The sequence below is a fragment of the Vulpes lagopus genome, chromosome 24 (assembly GCF_018345385.1).
Source record: "Vulpes lagopus strain Blue_001 chromosome 24, ASM1834538v1, whole genome shotgun sequence".
In the NCBI taxonomy this organism is placed as follows: Eukaryota; Metazoa; Chordata; class Mammalia; order Carnivora; family Canidae; genus Vulpes; species Vulpes lagopus.
The window spans coordinates 44,701,470-44,719,532 of NC_054847.1; the positions used below are offsets into that span (position 1 = coordinate 44,701,470).

The 18,063-nt window shown below is 40.6% G+C and overlaps 1 protein-coding gene across 1 annotated transcript in view; it reads left to right on the forward strand.

Moving 5' to 3' along the window:
- ZCCHC2 (zinc finger CCHC-type containing 2) overlaps window positions 1–15,767 on the forward strand; it is a 62,851-nt gene extending 47,084 nt beyond the window's left edge. The window contains 6 exon segments of the mRNA XM_041739401.1: window positions 772–907; window positions 1,986–2,050; window positions 2,431–2,525; window positions 6,879–7,007; window positions 11,250–12,728; window positions 13,684–15,767. Of these exon segments, the coding sequence (XP_041595335.1) occupies window positions 772–907; window positions 1,986–2,050; window positions 2,431–2,525; window positions 6,879–7,007; window positions 11,250–12,728; window positions 13,684–13,751 (1,972 nt within the window). The 3' untranslated portion in view covers window positions 13,752–15,767.
- The last annotated feature ends 2,296 nt before the right edge of the window (window positions 15,768–18,063 follow it).

The window sequence follows — 18,063 nt, forward strand, 5'->3', positions numbered from 1 at the left end:
AGAGAAGTCCAAGTCATTCTCTCTTCAGATGTTGCTTCTGCTTGATTCTCTTGTTTTCTCCTCTGAGACCTGGACTACTATGGGTGTTACACTTTGCCCTGTGTGTCTCATAAACTTCTCTGTGTTCTCTCATGGTTTCTTCTTCTCCGTGCTCTGGTCTAGTTTCTTCTGACCACAGTTCCTCCTCACTGATTTTGTTCATCTGTTTCCATCCATTGAGTTCCTAATTTGTTTCTTTTACAGTTCCAGAGCTTAAATTTAGTTCTTTTTTATATTTTCCAGGACTCTTCCAGAATTTCCCATCAGTGATGTGTTTAAGCACTGTTATTTTAAAGGCTTTGCCCAGTACCTTCCTTCTCTGGATTCTTTTTGGGTCTATTTCTGTTGTCTGTTTCTTCGGTTTTTGGTCACATCATTCTATCCTTTTACATGCCTGAGATATACACAGTACTAGTCAGTGATCCTTGCAAGACTGGGGCACACACTGGGTGTAAGTGATACGGGATGACTGTGGCAGAGAGTCTGAAGACAATGTGCATTTGTTACTAATTTCCTGAGAGATAGGCATTATTAATAGATAAGATAGCTGTGCAATAGTTTATTCTCATAGTATACTTTTTTTTCCCCTTAGAGATCTCACTAGGCATTTTGTAAAAAAAAAAAAAAAAAAAAAACACTGAAGAAGGTGTTGCTATAGCTTTTTCGTTATATGATATAGTGGGTTTGTTTATTGAGGATAGATTTTCATACTCATATAAACTTTCTCTGTAGCACTATTGGTACAAGTTGTTCTCCATTGGATGGGCTCACCATGCAATATTCTGAACAGAATGGAATAGTGGATTGGAGGAAGCAAAGCTGTCCCACCATTCAGCACCCGGAGCACTGTGTGGCCTTAGCTGACCAGGTATTTGAGGCTTTGGTTTTTGTCTTTGTGCATTGCTGCTCTGTAAGAGTCAAGTTCTCTGTGCATTAGTATGTCAGATACTGTAAGTGTTGGACTTTAAACTTAACTGAAATACGGTCTGAGCTCTTTTGGGACCTAAAAAAAATACCTTTTATTTGCTCAGAAATTTGGTACATTTTGATATGAATCCTATTTGCTCAAAAATTTGGTACATTTTGATATGAATCCTATGGTGTTTATTCCAACCAGGGATAAGTTAAATTGTTTTGCTAATTCTTTTGCATTTGAAATAATTATTCATATTTCCATCACTATCTTGCTGTTGGTGATGTGAATTTTGAAACCGACCTTCCTTCATGAGTCGTTAGGGCAGTTTCCCCACACTCCTGAATGTAATTAGGAAATATTTACTTTCTTAGGAGTTGGCGTAATCAAAGTGCAGAATGCTCTCAAATGTGATCTCAGATACCTTAGCACCACAGATATAGGGGAATGCTTACCACTGCAGCTGTGGAGAGAACTTTTTTCTGGAAAATTAACCTGATTTTTATTTCTGGCCAACCCTCAGATCCAAATGTTAACCTTTACTGCAATGCCTTCTTAAAAACCAAAGCATTGAAGCATACTTGGAGAAATTGTATGTCACTTTGGTCATACTTAATGGCCTGTTTTCAGAGTCCATTACTTCAGTGCCTACACCTTCCCTTCTTAAAGTTGACAAAACTGTTTTTGCAGTTTTAAAAACCTGAATGTTAGAATACTGTTGAAGGTGTAGCAAAAACCAGTTGTAGCAAAAACACTTGTGTTTAATTTTGTGGTCAGAAGAAAGAATACAGGTCCATTTTAAAAGCAAAATACAAAATAGATTTTTTTTCTTAGATCAGTATTATGTTGCAGAGAATGTGCAAATTTTAGTGATCCAGGTAGGTAGCTTCAGGAAATAGGTTAGAAATCAGAATTTATTAGAATATACAACCGGTGAGGTGTCACTTTAATGTTTGATCTCAGAATAGAAGGGTAACTACACAAGTATGGTTTAGTTTTCGTCTGTGTGACTTCTCTTTATTCTTTCCATTAGCATTCAACTGAAAAACGAGGCTTATCATCAATAAATAAGAAGAAAGGAAAGCCACAAATAGAAAAGTAGGTTCAATTTAATGTTTCCAGTAATAGAAATTGGTAAGAAAGGCAACAATGCAGGATTTGACTATGGGCATGTCTAATTTATATTATATAGAGTATTTTTCTTTTAGTTTTCCTATTTTTACTTCTAGGCTTAATTCTTTAAAATTCAAAATCAACAAATGCAGATGATTGAAATGAAGCTATTGCCAAATATATTCAGTTTGGAGGGGCACAGAACTCTCAGGACTGTACACTAAAGGGATGAATCTTGCATTTATATTATACCTTGCTAAATTTTTTTTTATTATAAAAAATTGAGAATTTTAGTTACACTACTTACTGTGTTCTCCAGAGAACCTTATAAAACGTGTTGGGTAACGTATATACTTTTGGTTTAGGGAGAAAATGAAGAAAACTGACAACAGATTGAATAGTAGAATAAATGGTATTAGACTCTCTACTTCTCAGCATGCACATGGTGGTTCTGTGAAAGGTAAGAAAGTTTTTCTTTGAAATCCCCATCAAATAAATATATTTAGCATGATACCTATCACAGTAGATATTGAACTATTGTGTCAAATCCTGATATACTTTGATCCTGCACTGATGCAGATAGCAATTTCTGAATTAAACCATTCCAAAGTATTGATGGAGTTAATTTAGGAAGTGGGATTCAGCTGGGAGGTCAAGCTTTTCCTTTGCCACCGTTCTACCTACCCACCTTCTCCTTCCTCTGGTAGCAGCCGGCTGCTCATTTGTTTGCTTCTCAAGCTGATCCCGGCTCCAGAGCAAAGGTCTGGGACCTGGCAGATCTTTTCTGCCCTCATGGAAGCCTGTCCTTGTTCTTGTGTAAAGTCATTTTTTAGAATCTTGTTTCATGTTTTAGTGCTGATTCTTTGGAGGGGGTGGGGTGGTTATGGAGCTTTAAGGGAATTCAGACACCAGATTTTTATTATATTAGATTTGATTAGTTTTCATTTATCCACTTTTAAGAGCTCTTCTTGGTTTTGTATTCATTTGAGAAATGTCCTTTCTGCTGGTTCATTGATAACTTTTCTGTCATGTTTACTATTAATAATAAAGATAAAAGAGAAGAAAAGCCCATAGATTTCTAGGAGAAGGTTTTTTGTTCATGAGTGTACCTAATGCATTTGTCAACTGCACTGATCTCACAAATGAAGGATTTTTTAAATTTAAATTTTATCCAAGTATTAGCACATTCAGAGTGATACAACATAAATAACCAGAATATATATATAGTTTTTATGGAGTGTGCTTTTAAACCAGGTATTTATTCAGAGAGATTGAACATTGATACAGGAAATATGGTTGCATTTTGACTTTAAAATCATCTGGCCAACTCACTGAATTAACTGTCTTTGGGGGAAAAAAATGACATGGAAAAAAAAAAACACGTCATTGATGAGTTAATTGTAACACTTAACTATCTTTGAGGTTTCCTGTGGCGGTGGCAGCTAAAAAGGAGGAGGAAAGCTAAAATAAGAATGACGAAAGGTCTCTGTCAGTAGAGGGTTGGAAATTCCTTCCGGCACATCGACCTGGTCTGTTCTTCCTCCAGAGCATTTTCTACACTGTGCCCGCATGTTGATCTCCTCGATCCCTTACTAAATTGGGTCATTTCCCAGTCAAAATTTCTGTCAAATATGTCCCACCCTCAAAAGGTTGCTCCGTCTCTCATCTGTCATGCAATTTGGGAGCTGCTGCCCCCCCCCGAAGAAGCATGCAGTTCTTTCCTCTTTAGCTTTGCATTTACAGAGTTGTTCTATGGACTTTGCTCTCACACACCTATGGGGTTGAATCTTGTACTTACCTAGTTGTGGAAATGTGTGGCCTCTCTGAAACCTGATTTTTCTCATTGACAAAACCAGGAATAATAGCCTCCCTCCCTAGAGTGTAAAAATTAAGTATGGTTACATCTGAACAGCATCTCCCCATTGCTGAGCACACAGGTGTTTAATAATTTAGTTCTTTCTCCCTAGTCAAAGACAGAAGAAAACATATACTGTGTGGGTTATGAAGAACTTTTAAGTAACATCCCAAACTCCCAACTCCTTTGTCTCTTCATTTTCCAATATTCTGAAAATACAATCTCAGGATTTTTTATTAAAATAAACTTTATTCTCAGTCATGAATTGTGACTACCAATAAAACATCGCATTGATGTCAAATGTAGCTCAGAAGTTTGCCAACTCCGATTAAAAAAAAAAAAACACCTCTGTTTATTTATGTCCCTTTGAGATAGTAGGGTATGAAGAAGGAATTACTTCTAAGCGTTCAGTAAACTCAAGATGTATGAAAGATTTTTTTTTCTTTATGGAACAAGTCCTACGTGCCATAAAGTGTAGACGCTGTCTTGAAGTTGAAAATATCAGGTCCTTCTAATGGTGTATGTTGTATCTTTCAGTAAATAAGAGAAGTATCACTTTTTTTTAATCTTAAGGTTTAACTTCTATTTTGCATAACAATACATTTCTAGAATTCCATATTCTAAAGATACAAAAGGGAACAAGAGAAGTACTGCCTCCCCCTTCATGTTGTATCCTCCCCAGAAAGCAGGCAGTCCTGTTTATCATCTGTATTCTTCGTGGCATATTTGCTTTTAACACCTCCAGCTTTAAATCTCTCTACTAAAAGGACTCGTGCTTTCCTTTATCTGCGTCATTAAGAACTTTGTCCCAGTGTATCACCTGTGTTTCCTCCACCCCATTCTTGTGCTGCAGATGGTGGCAGCAAAAACTTAGGGGGGCCATGAGGTAGTTGACCTCTCAGTAATTCTTTTAAGAGATTTCAGAGGCTTAAAAATCTCCAGCTTCCTTTAATAACCCACTGTGGTCCTATCATGTGATGTACCTACATGGTTCTTTAGTCCACCTTTCTTCTGTTTGTTCATACATTCTCATAACCAGGATTTCATCGTTAGAATAGTGGCTAATATTGTAAGTTTCTGCATTTTGTCCTCTTCATAATGTGCAAAACCTTTTACCCTTTGAGACCTAACAAAGTGTATGCTTCTGTTTGAAAGGACAGTGAGTGGACCATCCTTTGACATAATTGTTTCATCCTCCCTGTCCAAACTTCCTGATTCCAGACCATCACCTATTCTTTTTTTAAAATATTTTATTTATTTATTCATGAGATACACACACACACACACACACACACACACACACACACACACACACACAGGCAGAGACATAGGCAGAAGGAGAAGCAGGCTCCATGCAGGGAACCTGACGTGGGACTCAATCCTGGGTCTCCAGGATCACGTCCTGCCTGGGCTGAAGGCAGTGCTAAACTGCTGAGCCACCCTGGCTGCCCAATCACATAATTTCTGATGAGAAAAATTCCAAAGAAACTGCACCTTCTGGATCATTAAAAAGGGAATTATATTTAGTATAGATTTAGATTTATGGATTTAGATATTTGAAAACTGCAAATTATTTATTTGATAATTTGGAGATTAGAATACTTACTAGCTTCATTATCTAGAGTAAATCATTCTATAAATTGTCCTTTGGAGAAATTGCTGCCACAGTTCTTATAGGTTTAGTTTTCATTAGTCCAGTTTAATGCCAGACTGTTTGGCCACTGTGACACATTAAATGGTCTTCAGATCACCATTACTGGTGACTTGCATCCCTTTCCCTAGTCGTGTTGTGACTGGTAATGCAAAACCCATTACCGCGTATAAATATACTCCAGATTACTTTTCTGTAAAATTATTACTTGCCCAAGTAACTCCTCTGCCATGTTTTGTTTTGTTTTTTTTTTACGGTCCCATGAGATTTTATGAAGTTTTCCTTTGGCAGTTTGGCATTTTATTACCCAAAGGCAATTAGCAACATCTACATTCTTAACGACTTTTTTCTTTAGTATCTACTCACCATTTGAGTCCTTGGGCTAGGCAAGGTCATGCGTAACAGTACTAACACTGTTATAAATTTAATACCTTCAAAAGACACAGATTAGTCAGCTAGCATATTCATTACACAAAGCACATCTTTTTTTCTAACATTATTTTGTCCAAGTGATTACCTTTTGTTGCTTCTACCAGATTGCTGTAGAAATGGTTCACGCATCTATATAGTACTAGAATCCCTCTAGAATTCCTTATATGAGGACTTATATACTAAACATATGTTCAATGCTTGCTGCAAGACAGAAGCTATGTTAGCTCCTGGGTTTACAGAAATGAATAAAACAGTTATCTAAGTGTGGACCAGTGCAGGAATGTCCAGTACTAGGTATACCGATAATCTTTTCTCTGTGCTCAAAACACATAAGGCTAATTGGTCATGGCAGGTTCTGTATGACACCCCCTACCCCACCTTGTTGTGGGCTTGGCTTCTGGGCAGAACTCAAGGGGCTACTCAGTTTACTAGACGGGAAGTATTTAACTTTCTTTAAATATTCAGGCATAGTGATTTAATTGAATAAGCATTTTTGATGGTTCCATTCTTGAGTTCTATTAAAGAATGAATTTTCCAAAAAGCTCTGAGAATTTAAGATATCTAGGCTTAGAAAATGGCTCAATGTGCTGTTACTGAGCAGGCCCTACAAAGAACCTTAACTCTGATTTTTTAAACTAAGATTGACTTGTTCCTCTGCCTTTATTTTAAGAGTGTATTTATTATTCAGTTATTTTCAGTTAAAACTGTGTTTTAATACTGAATTTTTCCTAGGTCAGGGACGAGCCTTTTAGGTGCTTCTAGAAAAACTGAAAAAGAAAACAAATTTTACAGCTATAACTACTTCTAATGGTTCAATTAAGAAATTAATTTAACTACTTAACGTGATTTTTAAAAGATAGAATTGTTATTTTTAGATGTGAATTTGGACATTGGATCTGGACATGACACATGTGGGGAAACCTCTTCAGAGAGTTACAGTTCTCCCTCTAGCCCACGACATGATGGAAGAGAAAGCTTTGAAAGTGAAGAAGAAAAAGACAGAGGTTTGCTCTCTGGAAGGGATATGGGGGTGGCAGAGGAAAATGTGTGTTGTCTCTTAAAAGCAGTCAAACATAAGTAATTTTTGTTCCTATAAATGTCATTATTGATTTTAAATTTAACTGGTATAAAGGGTGTCTTATGGACCACTGACTTGGCATTTCCTAGCAATGTTGATTTTTTTAAAGCTTATTTCCCTGCATATGAAATTAAGTGGAAAGAAAACAGTCATGGTAAAATGGAGTTTAGTATAGAAAGATTGAAAGTGTGTGTGTTGCTAGAGGTACATATTTATAATTTATATATCTTCCTCATGTATCAATCCTTTTATCATTATTAAAATATCCTTTTTCTTTGTCTCTAATAACAGTTTTTGCCTTAAAGTCTATTTTATCTGAGAATAATGTAACCACTCTAGCTTTCTCTTGGGTATTATTTGCAGGATACTTCTTTTTTTGTTCTTTTACTTTAAGCCTATACGTGTCTTTGAATCTAAAATGTATCTCTTATAGACAGCATGTGGTTGGATTATGGCTTTTTAGCCATTCTGCCCATCTCTGCCATTTGAGCAGAGTGTTGAATCCATTTGATTTTACTGTAATTACGGATAATGTAGGATTCACATCTGCCATTTTGCCCTTTGTTTTCTGCATGTATTGTGTCTTCAGTTCCTCCTTAAAGAGAAGCTCAGAGTCAGCCAAAATTGAGAGTACAGGCTTTCTCAGGTCTTTCCCGGGCTTAGATACAGCCCTAGACATAAGCATGGCCTCTAGATTTTCAGGAATGTGTGAAAGCTTTTCAAAGCTCCCTTTGGACATCTCATTCTTTAGGTTTTTTTTCTTCTACGTTTTCTGGTCAGCTTATTAGCCCCAACTGGTAATGCTGCCTCAGGCGGCCAGGTTGTTAAGCATTTGTTGCTGATTGATTGTGACAAATGCCCTGTGGTAAGCAGCTGTTAACATAGAATGAGCTCTAACTACTAGACCAACAGTGACATTTCTTTGGGGATAGGGGTTTTAGATAGCCCCAAACCCATGCTTCTTCTAGTGGCTGCTAGGTTGCTCATTTATATGGCTACTGTAGGTGTGAAAGTTTTCATTTGTAAAGCTACTTCTGAGCTGGAGAAAAGTACACTGGAATTAGGGCAAAGTAAAATGCCACAGCACTCACTATTCTTAAGAGATTCAAAGGCTTTTCTGGAATAAACACTGCGATTCCTGTAAGCCTTTAGTTAATTTCCAGACTTCTGAAGAGGCAATTTTGACAGTTTTTTCAGGATTCTTGTTCCTTTTATGCAGGAGTAGAGTGTCAGAGATCCTTACCCTACCATTCTGGAAATGAGATCTCAAAAAGTGTATGTTGAATGAGGATACCTTTCTTTACACATGATAATGACATCTGATTGGTAACATCTTGGTTTTAAACATCTGATTAGGAACATTTTGGTTATAAGGTGTACCCATGCTAGTGGGAAGTATTAATAATGATTTTTCTTGGGCCACAAAGATCTATAGAGAGCCTTAGACCACAGCATTTCAGCCATGTGTGGCCTCTTCCTGGGCCATATATAGCTCTTTCCCAGACCCTAGCTTCTGTGTTAGAGTATCAGGCCATGTCTTAGGGAGCTTTGGCAGTAATGCTCCTGCATCTTGTACAATTAAAGTCAGTCTTTACTGTGCACTTGTTTTGAAGTCCTATAAAATGTAGTGTATAGTGACTCTACCACCAGTTCTAATCTGAGGCAGTAGTACTATTCTGATCTGCATTTTCCTCATGAAAAAGAAAAAAAAAATGGAAATAATTGCCCAGAGTTCTTAATGAAGGTTAAATGAGAGAATGTTGATGCCTTGTCCAGAATAGAATAGCTTTCAGTGTGTTTGATTTCACATGCTATGCTTGATTCTGTAGGATGTACTAATTAATAATCCTGGGGCTATTAGGCTAATAGTGCATACTTGGCCTCTTTGTCAGAATTGTTAGGAGTACATCTGTACACTTGGGCTATTTTGCAGCCTCCCCTTCCTGTCAGATAGGGTGAGTTGGTGGCCTGGATGGAGGAATTTGCCCTTTTTCAGATAGGCTTAGTTATCAAGTGACTAAATTGAGCCTTCCTTAAATGAAGAATCATTTGCAATATCTAAAACCAGCAGGAGGAAAATATCCACTGTGGTAAAAAGCTTTAATCATTTTTAGAAATTTGAGGGTATGAAAAGGTTGCTTTAAAAAAGCATGTGACTTTGTTGTTGTTCTGTTGTTCATAATGGGGTTTTTGTTTTGTGAGACTTCAAACTTTTGAAAGCCAAAGCAAAAAAGGGAGAGACCATCTCTAATTAGCTAGATTAGTCCTTAACAATGCTCAGAAAACCATTTGGGATCATTTAAATTCATGAGGCCATTTGCTGTGACTTAAGATTTAAAGAAAGCCCAATTCATACGGAAATTTAGTTAACCACCTGAAAAATGATTATCTACGTTGTCTTTGGACTTACATGTTTAACTGTGTATTCCTATGATGGTTACAGATACAGATAAAATGCCTTGAATAAGTTATTAGTTTTGGGATACATTTTGTTTTGAAACATTTAGCAAGGAACCACCTCAGTTATTAAGGGAAGTTTATGCTAGAACCACTTACTCATAAATTGAACCTCTTCTTTCTAGATTATAATAGAGTTAGTAACACTGTTGACATTCCGTGTCACTAAGCAGGTTCTGTTTAACCTTTCTTGAGGTAGGCTACTACTATTTATTTTTAGTATTGTTTCCAAAATTTTTAACATCTTCATTGACTATAGCTAGTTGTTACCTTAATATATGTAAACATTTTAAGCAGTGATATAGTTCCGCTTGTATTTATGAGCAAAAAAGATATTAAAATAGGCACTACATTTAATTGCATGGTTTTCCTACATATTATTGCAGTATTTGGGTTTATGATATCTACATATTATGAACTAGACTTCTTTTGCCCTTTTTATACCAGAAGTCAGGAAGCCAGGGGAAATCTAGATTGAAGCTATTTCTGTATACAAGCATAAGAGTAACTGCAGCAGTAACACCATATGAAGTGTAATTTTGTATTTGCCTCTTTGCTGTTCTGTCATGGGAGAAGTGCAGTGCTCTTACGTTTGTGTTGCTGCCTGTGTTCTAACACCGTTTGTTTTAGGACTTTAATAATAGTAACTTTACATTTTCTTTTCCCCCTGAAATAAAAGTAAGAATATTTATTCCATTCTCTTCCGTTCCCTACCTCTAGATATTTGGGTTGAGGGATAATCTTGTGACTGGGCTCCTTTACGTTGTATCATGTGTGTGAGACACACATGAAGACCTTGGGTTGGGCAGTGCAGAATACATATCAAGTGAATTGCCTAAAATTGATAAGATTCAATCCTTTTCTCAATAATAAGGTGATCTTAAATAAATCTCAGTGTTTATATTGTACTTCATTCAGACTCCAGTTAAACTTTTGTTGCTCATCTCTCCATGGATTTTTTTTTTTATTATTAAAGACTTAATTTTCTTAGAGAAGTTTTAGCTTTACAATAAAATGAAGAGGAAGGTACAGAGATTTCCCATGTACTTCTGCTGCCACGTGTGTAGCCCACCCCGCTATCAGCACTCACTAGAGCAGTTAGTTTTTACCAATTATGAACCTCCATTGATACGTTATTATCACCCAGCGCCCATAGTTGACCTAATGGATCATTCTTGGTGGTTATACCTTCAGTGGCTTCGGACAAATGTATAATACTTTGTATTTTCCATTACAGTGTCATACAGATCATGTCACTGCCCTAAAGTCCCCTGTACTGTACCTTTTCGTCTCTGCCCCCAACTCCCCATCCTTGGCAACCACTGGTCTTTTTACCATCACCACGGTGTTGCCTTTTCCAAAATCTGTACATTTTTTAAACAAAGTCCATAGAAAGCTGGAAATTAAACGAAAGTCAGCTTGGCGATCAGGAAACCGAGGGACATATTTCCTTGTTTCAAGCTGCAGAGTTCATTTTAGATATACTTAAAATTTGGGCCATCTGGGTGGCTCAGTCAGTTAAGTGTCGACTCTTGATCTCAGCTCAGAACTTGATCCTCGGGGTCATGAGTTCAAGCCCTGTGTTTGGCTCCACACTGGGCGTGGAATCTACTTTAATTAAAAAAAAAAAATAGATACGCTTAGAATTGATTTCTAGCAAGAGTTGGGAGTTATGCATGCTCTAACATCTGTTTGTATTTGTTTCCCTTAGACACAGACAGCAATTCTGAGGATTCTGGGAATCCGTCAACAACCCGGTTTACAGGCTATGGTTCTGTCAACCAGACCGTCACTGTCAAGCCACCTGTTCAGATTGCTTCATTAGGAAGCGACAACGGAGGCCTTTTAGAAGATCCCCTAAACGCACCCAAGTATCAGCATATTTCTTTTATGCCAACTTTACACTGTGTCATGCACAATGGTGCCCAGAAGTCTGACGTGGTCGTTCCTCCACCCAAATCGGCTGATGGCAAGACGATAGGGATGCTCGTTCCCAGTCCCGTTGCTATTTCTGCAATAAGGGAATCCACAAATTCTACGCCCGTTGGAATCCTGGGACCGACAGCTTCTACTGGAGAGTCAGAGAAACACCTTGAATTACTGGCTTCCCCATTACCCCTCCCGTCAGCGTTCCTCCCCCACAGCAGCGCCCCCGCTTTACACCTCACGATTCAGAGGCTCAAGCTGGCGCCACCGCAGGGGTCTTCCGAGAGCTGCCCAGTGAACATCCCGCAGCAGTCCCCCGCAAGTCTGAGCCTCGGGTCACCAAGCACTGCCTTTCTTCCCGTCCACAGCCCAGGGACCTTCCCGGGCTCTCCTGTTGCTACCACGGACCCCATCACAAAATCCGCATCCCAAGTGGTAGGACTAAATCAAATGGTGCCTCAAATCGAGGGAAGCACTGGGACCGTCCCTCAGCCTGCCAATGTGAAGGTAGTTCTCCCAGCAGCCGGCCTGTCAGCCGCCCAGCCACCAGCTTCCTACACCCTGCCGGGCTCCCCCCTCCCCACTGGCGTGCTGCCTGGCCAGAGCTCCAGCGTGCTCAGCCCCGCGGCCACGTCGGCCCCGAGCCAGGCCCCGGCCACCGGGCAGCCCGCCGTGCCCACCCACACCCCGGGCCCCGCCCCCAGCCCCAGCCCCGCCCTGACCCACAGCACCGCGCAGAGCGACAGCACGTCGTACATCAGCGCAGTGGGCAGCACGAACGCTAACGGGACGGTCCTGCCGCCACAGCAGCAGCTGGGCTCGGGGCCTTGCGGCTCCTGCGGGCGAAGGTGCAGCTGTGGGACCAACGGAAACCTTCAGCTAAATAGTTACTATTACCCCAATCCGATGCCCGGACCAATGTACCGAGTCCCGTCGTTCTTTACTCTGCCATCCATCTGCAATGGCAGCTACCTCAACCAAGCACATCAGAGCAACGGAAACCAACTTCCTTTTTTTCTGCCTCAGACTCCTTATGCAAATGGACTGGTGCATGACCCAGTCATGGGGAGCCAAGCCAACTACGGCATGCAGCAGATGGCGGGATTTGGGCGGTTCTATCCTGTGTACCCAGCACCAAACGTAGTTGCCAACGCAAGCGGCTCGGGGCCCAAGAAGAACGGGAACGTGTCATGTTACAACTGTGGTGTGAGCGGACACTACGCACAGGAGTGCAAGCAGTCGTCCATGGAGGCCAGTCAACAAGGTAATCATGAGAGCTCCCAGAGGACTTGTTTTTGAATGTGCCCGTCCCCCCCCCACCTTACCGAGCACGGTCATCCTGTTGTGGCAGAAAGAGCTGGCGTGTGTTCATTGACCGATGTTGTGCTTTCAGTGACAAATCCGAAAATGCAGATGGGAAAACCTAGCATAGACCCAGGTCACACAGCACGAGGAAGTTGAGAGGAATTCAGTTTCCAAGGAAGGCACAATAAACCACTGAGGCACTTTGGAAGGAATATGACGGGAGTTTGCGTTATATAATGTCAAATCTCTTGCTTGCAGCACTTTTTTTTTTTTAAAGCTATAATCCCGTTTCATAGAATATGCAAAATTTTTAAATACAGAAGAAGTAGGAAGTGATGCAGGCATCTGACACGTAGGATTTTTAGTTACTCTTTAGTCCATCCGTGCGTAGCCAGCTGGCCTCATGCACATTCCCTCATGGTGCCCTTTTCCCTCCCAGCAGATGCTTAAAAAATGCTACTGCATTTTCAGGAACAAAATATTTAAGCACTGGCTTGGGAGCAAGGGAATTATTTGAACTCTGCTTAATGTCATTACCACCAGAAACAAGAAAATGTTCTTAAATGAGTATGAGTAAGATGGCAAGTTCAGTGGAGGAGATGTCAGACTGTTATCTTGCCCTTGGATTTGGCTTTTGTCATTTTGCCAAATCTCATCCAGGGGGAAAACAAAGTCTTGAGTTGCGGGTGTATACTTGGCATTTTGAAAGGAAGATTGAGTTTGATAGCTTTAGGTTGCACTTAAAGCACACACGTCACATTACTCCTTGAAGGTAACTCGTATTTACCATTCTGGAACCGTAGTGGCGCGGAGGAAGCTGCCTTCTGCCGGCATGCCCGTTTGCTATCTTGTAGTGGTTTGTGATGCGTTGCGTTGTAAGCAGTGACTTAGCACTTCTGTCTTTCCCGTTTTAGGCACTTACAGACTGAGATACGCACCTCCCCTCCCCCCTCCTAATGATACGTTGGATTCTGCAGAGTGAAACAAGTAAAGCTTGACTGCTTAATACCCTGACGCGTGGGGGAGTCATGGTGGGGTGTGGAGGGGAGGAGAGGAAAGGTATTTTATTTGTGTTTCTTTGTCTCTACATTTCCTAGATTTCTATGCAGTTGGGAGTTTTCATTTCTCTTGTACCGATGTCCAAAACAAAAAAGAATGCATTGCTTTTGAGCCTCTGGTCTCCTGGTTCAACAACAGGCTTATCTGTATGATACATGTAATTTAAACATCCAGACAAACTATCAAAAGGAAAATGTTTGCTGTGCTTTTTTTTTTTTACACTGAATACTTGCTGTGTGCAATGTTTACTGAATCTTTAAAACTGTGTATTTGACCTTTTTTTACAACACTGGTGACAGTCATATGGTTTTGAAAAAGAGAAACTTTGCTTCTTCCACGCTCTTCTCACTTTCACCCTCAAGGACACACATCTCCCTGTCACCTTCCTTCCAGCGGCCTGTGGCAGGGGCAGCTGGCCATGCAGCGGTCCACGCTTCCGTGACCTGCCCTGCCTGTAAATCGAAGGTGAAATGTTTCACCTTAATCTGAAAGGAGAAATCAAGTCCCCAAATTGTGTGTATATATGTACTAAAACAGCGTCACGTAAACACATATATGCAGTGCTTGTGGTCCAAATCAAAAATAAAGTGGAAGAGAGAGGAAGAAGTAAAACCATATGAAACTGAAAAAATAGGATGTCTGAAGTGGACAAAGAGCTTTTTCTTAAAAAACAAAAAACAAAAAACCACAAAACTTTTTACTTCATCATACTTTTTTAGCCTGTTGCTTCAGAGAGACATAAAGTGAACAAACTAGTGTGAGTGTTGTTCTGTGTGTCTGTGTCTGTAACGAAAGTCGACAGCCGATTTCACTTGTAGTCTACCATTGTGTCGTGCTAAAGAGACACTACCTGAGTAAAGATCTCTTCTTTTCTCACACCAACTGTAGCAGTGTTACGTTGTGTTTAAAATGTTTATTGCAATCTGAGCAGAAGCTCTGCTTTCTGCAAAAGTCAGGTTTGTTCCCTCACCGTCTCTCTCTCGTAGCAAAGTCACTTTGATAACAGTTTACCACTTTGCTTGATTATAATGTGAAAGACTGAATTCTGAGTGTGTTAAGATGGTATTAATCATGTCAGTGTCATGTCACTAAGTTTAATGCTGCTGTTTAAAGAAAAAAAATTTTTTTAAAGCCAATCTATGTACTAAATTGCTTCCAGGTAATTTTTGATTTCCTAAAGTGCACTGAGATTATCTGGAAGACTGGGTGTATTTTTGGAACTGCTGCATTCAACAGCAATGAGCAACTACCACTGTATAGTCCTAGGTTTGGGGTCGGGGCTGGTTTTGTTTTCCCATTCCTCAGTACAGAGCAGAAATGACAGATTTTTGTTGTGTGAAGTAACGTTGGTATACAGCAGAGGAACTTAAATACTTGGTCTTGGTTCAGAAGCCTAACAGATTGCTAGATGAAAGGAAAAACTTGAAGAAAAAAGAAGCTTCATTTAATGCTTCATAGGTAGCGTTTATATTTATAGCAGCAATGTACATTTTGAAACTAACTTTCAGGGTGGGAGTTAAAGGGGAAAGGGGGTGGGGGTGAAGGGGTAGATGAAAGCTTTAATTTAAAAAGAAAAAAGTTCGAGTAAAGGAAATTATTTTGATTAAATATATTTTATTTGATCTGGGTATTTTTGGACCACATTATTAAATTAATTGTTAAGCTGCAGTTGAGCTGTTCCAGTGAGAGTTTTGATAAGCCACGTATGGACCGCATTGTGAATCACTTGCCAGTTGTACTTTATGGAGCTTATTTTATGATTTAAGATACTGTACTGTACATAGGAGGTATGTTACCTTCTCCTTATTTGTATGTTTACCATATACTTTGATATTTGAAATGTTATGTACTGGAAAGGCCACTTATATTTCTAGAACAGATTGGATTTTATGCAACCCTTTTTCCTTGAATTAACAGCAATAAAAAAAAATGAAAAACAGCTTAAGAATTGTGGTTTATTGCAAATTTTGTTAAAAGTGAAAGTAGGAGGACATCACGAACATGGTGATTCGTTTTCTCTCTTTAAGGAAAGCAGCCCTTTTCCCCCTGGAGCGCGGGGCGGTGAATCCCAAAGGTTTTCTTACCATCTGGGTGTTGGCTCTTCATATTTCATCCCCAGCAGGCCCACCATGGGTCTCCTGCGTGTCTGGGCCCAGAGTGGCGTAGCGGGGGGAGGCTGCCCTGGCCGGAAGTGGGGAGGACCTGCTTTACTTTGTCAGGCATCTTACTAAGGACCATGTTTCCAGGCAGCTCTCAGTACATGCAGTAGGGAGTAGCCTTGACTCCACTGGCTCTGTCTTCTCTGACCCAGTCCTGAGTCCATTTCCTGCACTCGGTGATTCACGGGGAAGATGGTCTTAGCGTGTAGTCCAGTCATCGGCTGGTGTGGATAGCTGGGGTCCCTCCAGTTGTCACCCAGCGTTCTTAGTAGTGGACACTTGGGGGCTCAGCACCCCAAGGCAGCAGACAATTGTCCAGAGCCACCTAGGGAAGGTTCCCTCTGGGTCCATTTGGGCAGCGGGCTTGGAACCGTCCCAGGATCCTGATGGTGTCCAGAGCACAGCTTTCCCCTTAGCTGATGGCACCTGCCAGGGGCACACGTCCCGAACTGCCCTCCTTAACACGCAGGCTGCCGAAGGCGCTGGTCCTGTCCCCTCCCCAGCCCCCCTCCCTCCTCCCTCCTTCCTCTGCTGCTCCAAGGAGCCCATTGCCCAATGCTTGGTCATTCCTGTGCTTTGGTTCTCTCCCGTCTCAGATCCTTCTCCCTCCCACGAACAGTGTGTTCCTTTTCTTGAGCTTTATAGAAAAGGTGTCTTTTTCGTAGTCTTCTGTGATTGTCTCTACTCATCTGGTTTTGCGGTCCTGATGCTACATTCCTGCAGTTTATTCATTTTCCCTAACTTGACAGTGTTCCATTGCATAGGGGGACACGCACACAGACACAATGCATCCATTCTGTCCACAGACATTTGGGTGGTTTTCATTTTCTTTGCTCTCACGGGAGCTGTTTGCTACCAGTCTCCTGATTCACGTGTGCAAGAATTCTCGAGGCCTTAAATCCAGGAGTGCAAGTGCCAGGCTGTAGGACATACTGATATACTCGGTTTTCCAGGATTTGCCAAATCATTTTCCAAGTGATTAACAGGCTGACCACATCTGATCCAGTCCCTCTGTCCCTATCCTGACACCCTCCCAAACTGATGTGACAGTCCATGGAAGGTGTGGCACAGGACAAGCAAGGATACCCTGGCTCTGTGGAGGAAGGGCTTGTGAAGAGGGGCAGGTGGCCCAGGACCGCATCAGTGTTTTGTGGCTGGGGAGGTGGGAGGAAGAAACCAGGGCAGTTTGGCAGGGGAGGGAACATTTTGAAAGAGTTGTGAGGTTTGTGGTTCAATAGGCAAAAAGATTCAGGCTGGAGATTGTGATATTGATTGAAAAATTGGAAACTACCAAGTTTTAAAGAGAGGAGGAGCATGTCAACGATGGTATTTAAAGAAACTTGAATGGTTGAGGAAGGACGGTCTGGCCCTTTGGACACTGGTTAGGGTGTGGGTGAGGCAGCAGGAAGAGCGGGGCTGGAACAGGCCTTGGGCCTCTGAACTTCATTGTCCCGGGACAGAAAATGAGACTATTTTAAATTGTGGTTGTGAGGGTTAAATGGATGGATATATGCGAAAGGTCCAGCGTTATGAAGCAGCACCAGGAAGGCACTCAGATGTCCACTGAATTCGATTTTGATGAAAAGGAAGATTGAGGTTACTGGTTAAGACACAAAGACCTGAGTCTAGGAGGGCAGTGGTCCGGTCCTGTGGGTGTTGAGGAACCTGGCAAACACACTTCTGCCTTATTGTTAAAGTTAGTTATTTCAGCTCTGTCCAGTGATAAAATATATATATAATATATATTATATATATATATTATATATATATTCCTTGTCCTCAAAAATCAACTCTCGTTAGAGAGCTTACCAAATTTTGGCAGCTCTGGGCTGAGTCGCGCAGTCCTGATTATTCGACCCTGGAGTAGAAGAAGTACATTTACAAGGCAAATCCACATTTAACTTTATGTAAGTGCTAAAACATCAAATTTTTCTGAGAAGATTCCATAAAGATTAAAGCACAATGTAAAATAATCTTTTTTTTTTTTTTTTTTTGACAGGTTAGCATCTAGTACTTAAGAGCATCATCCACTTGAGCTTGGAAGACACCTTTTTTCAATTCTACATACTGATTACA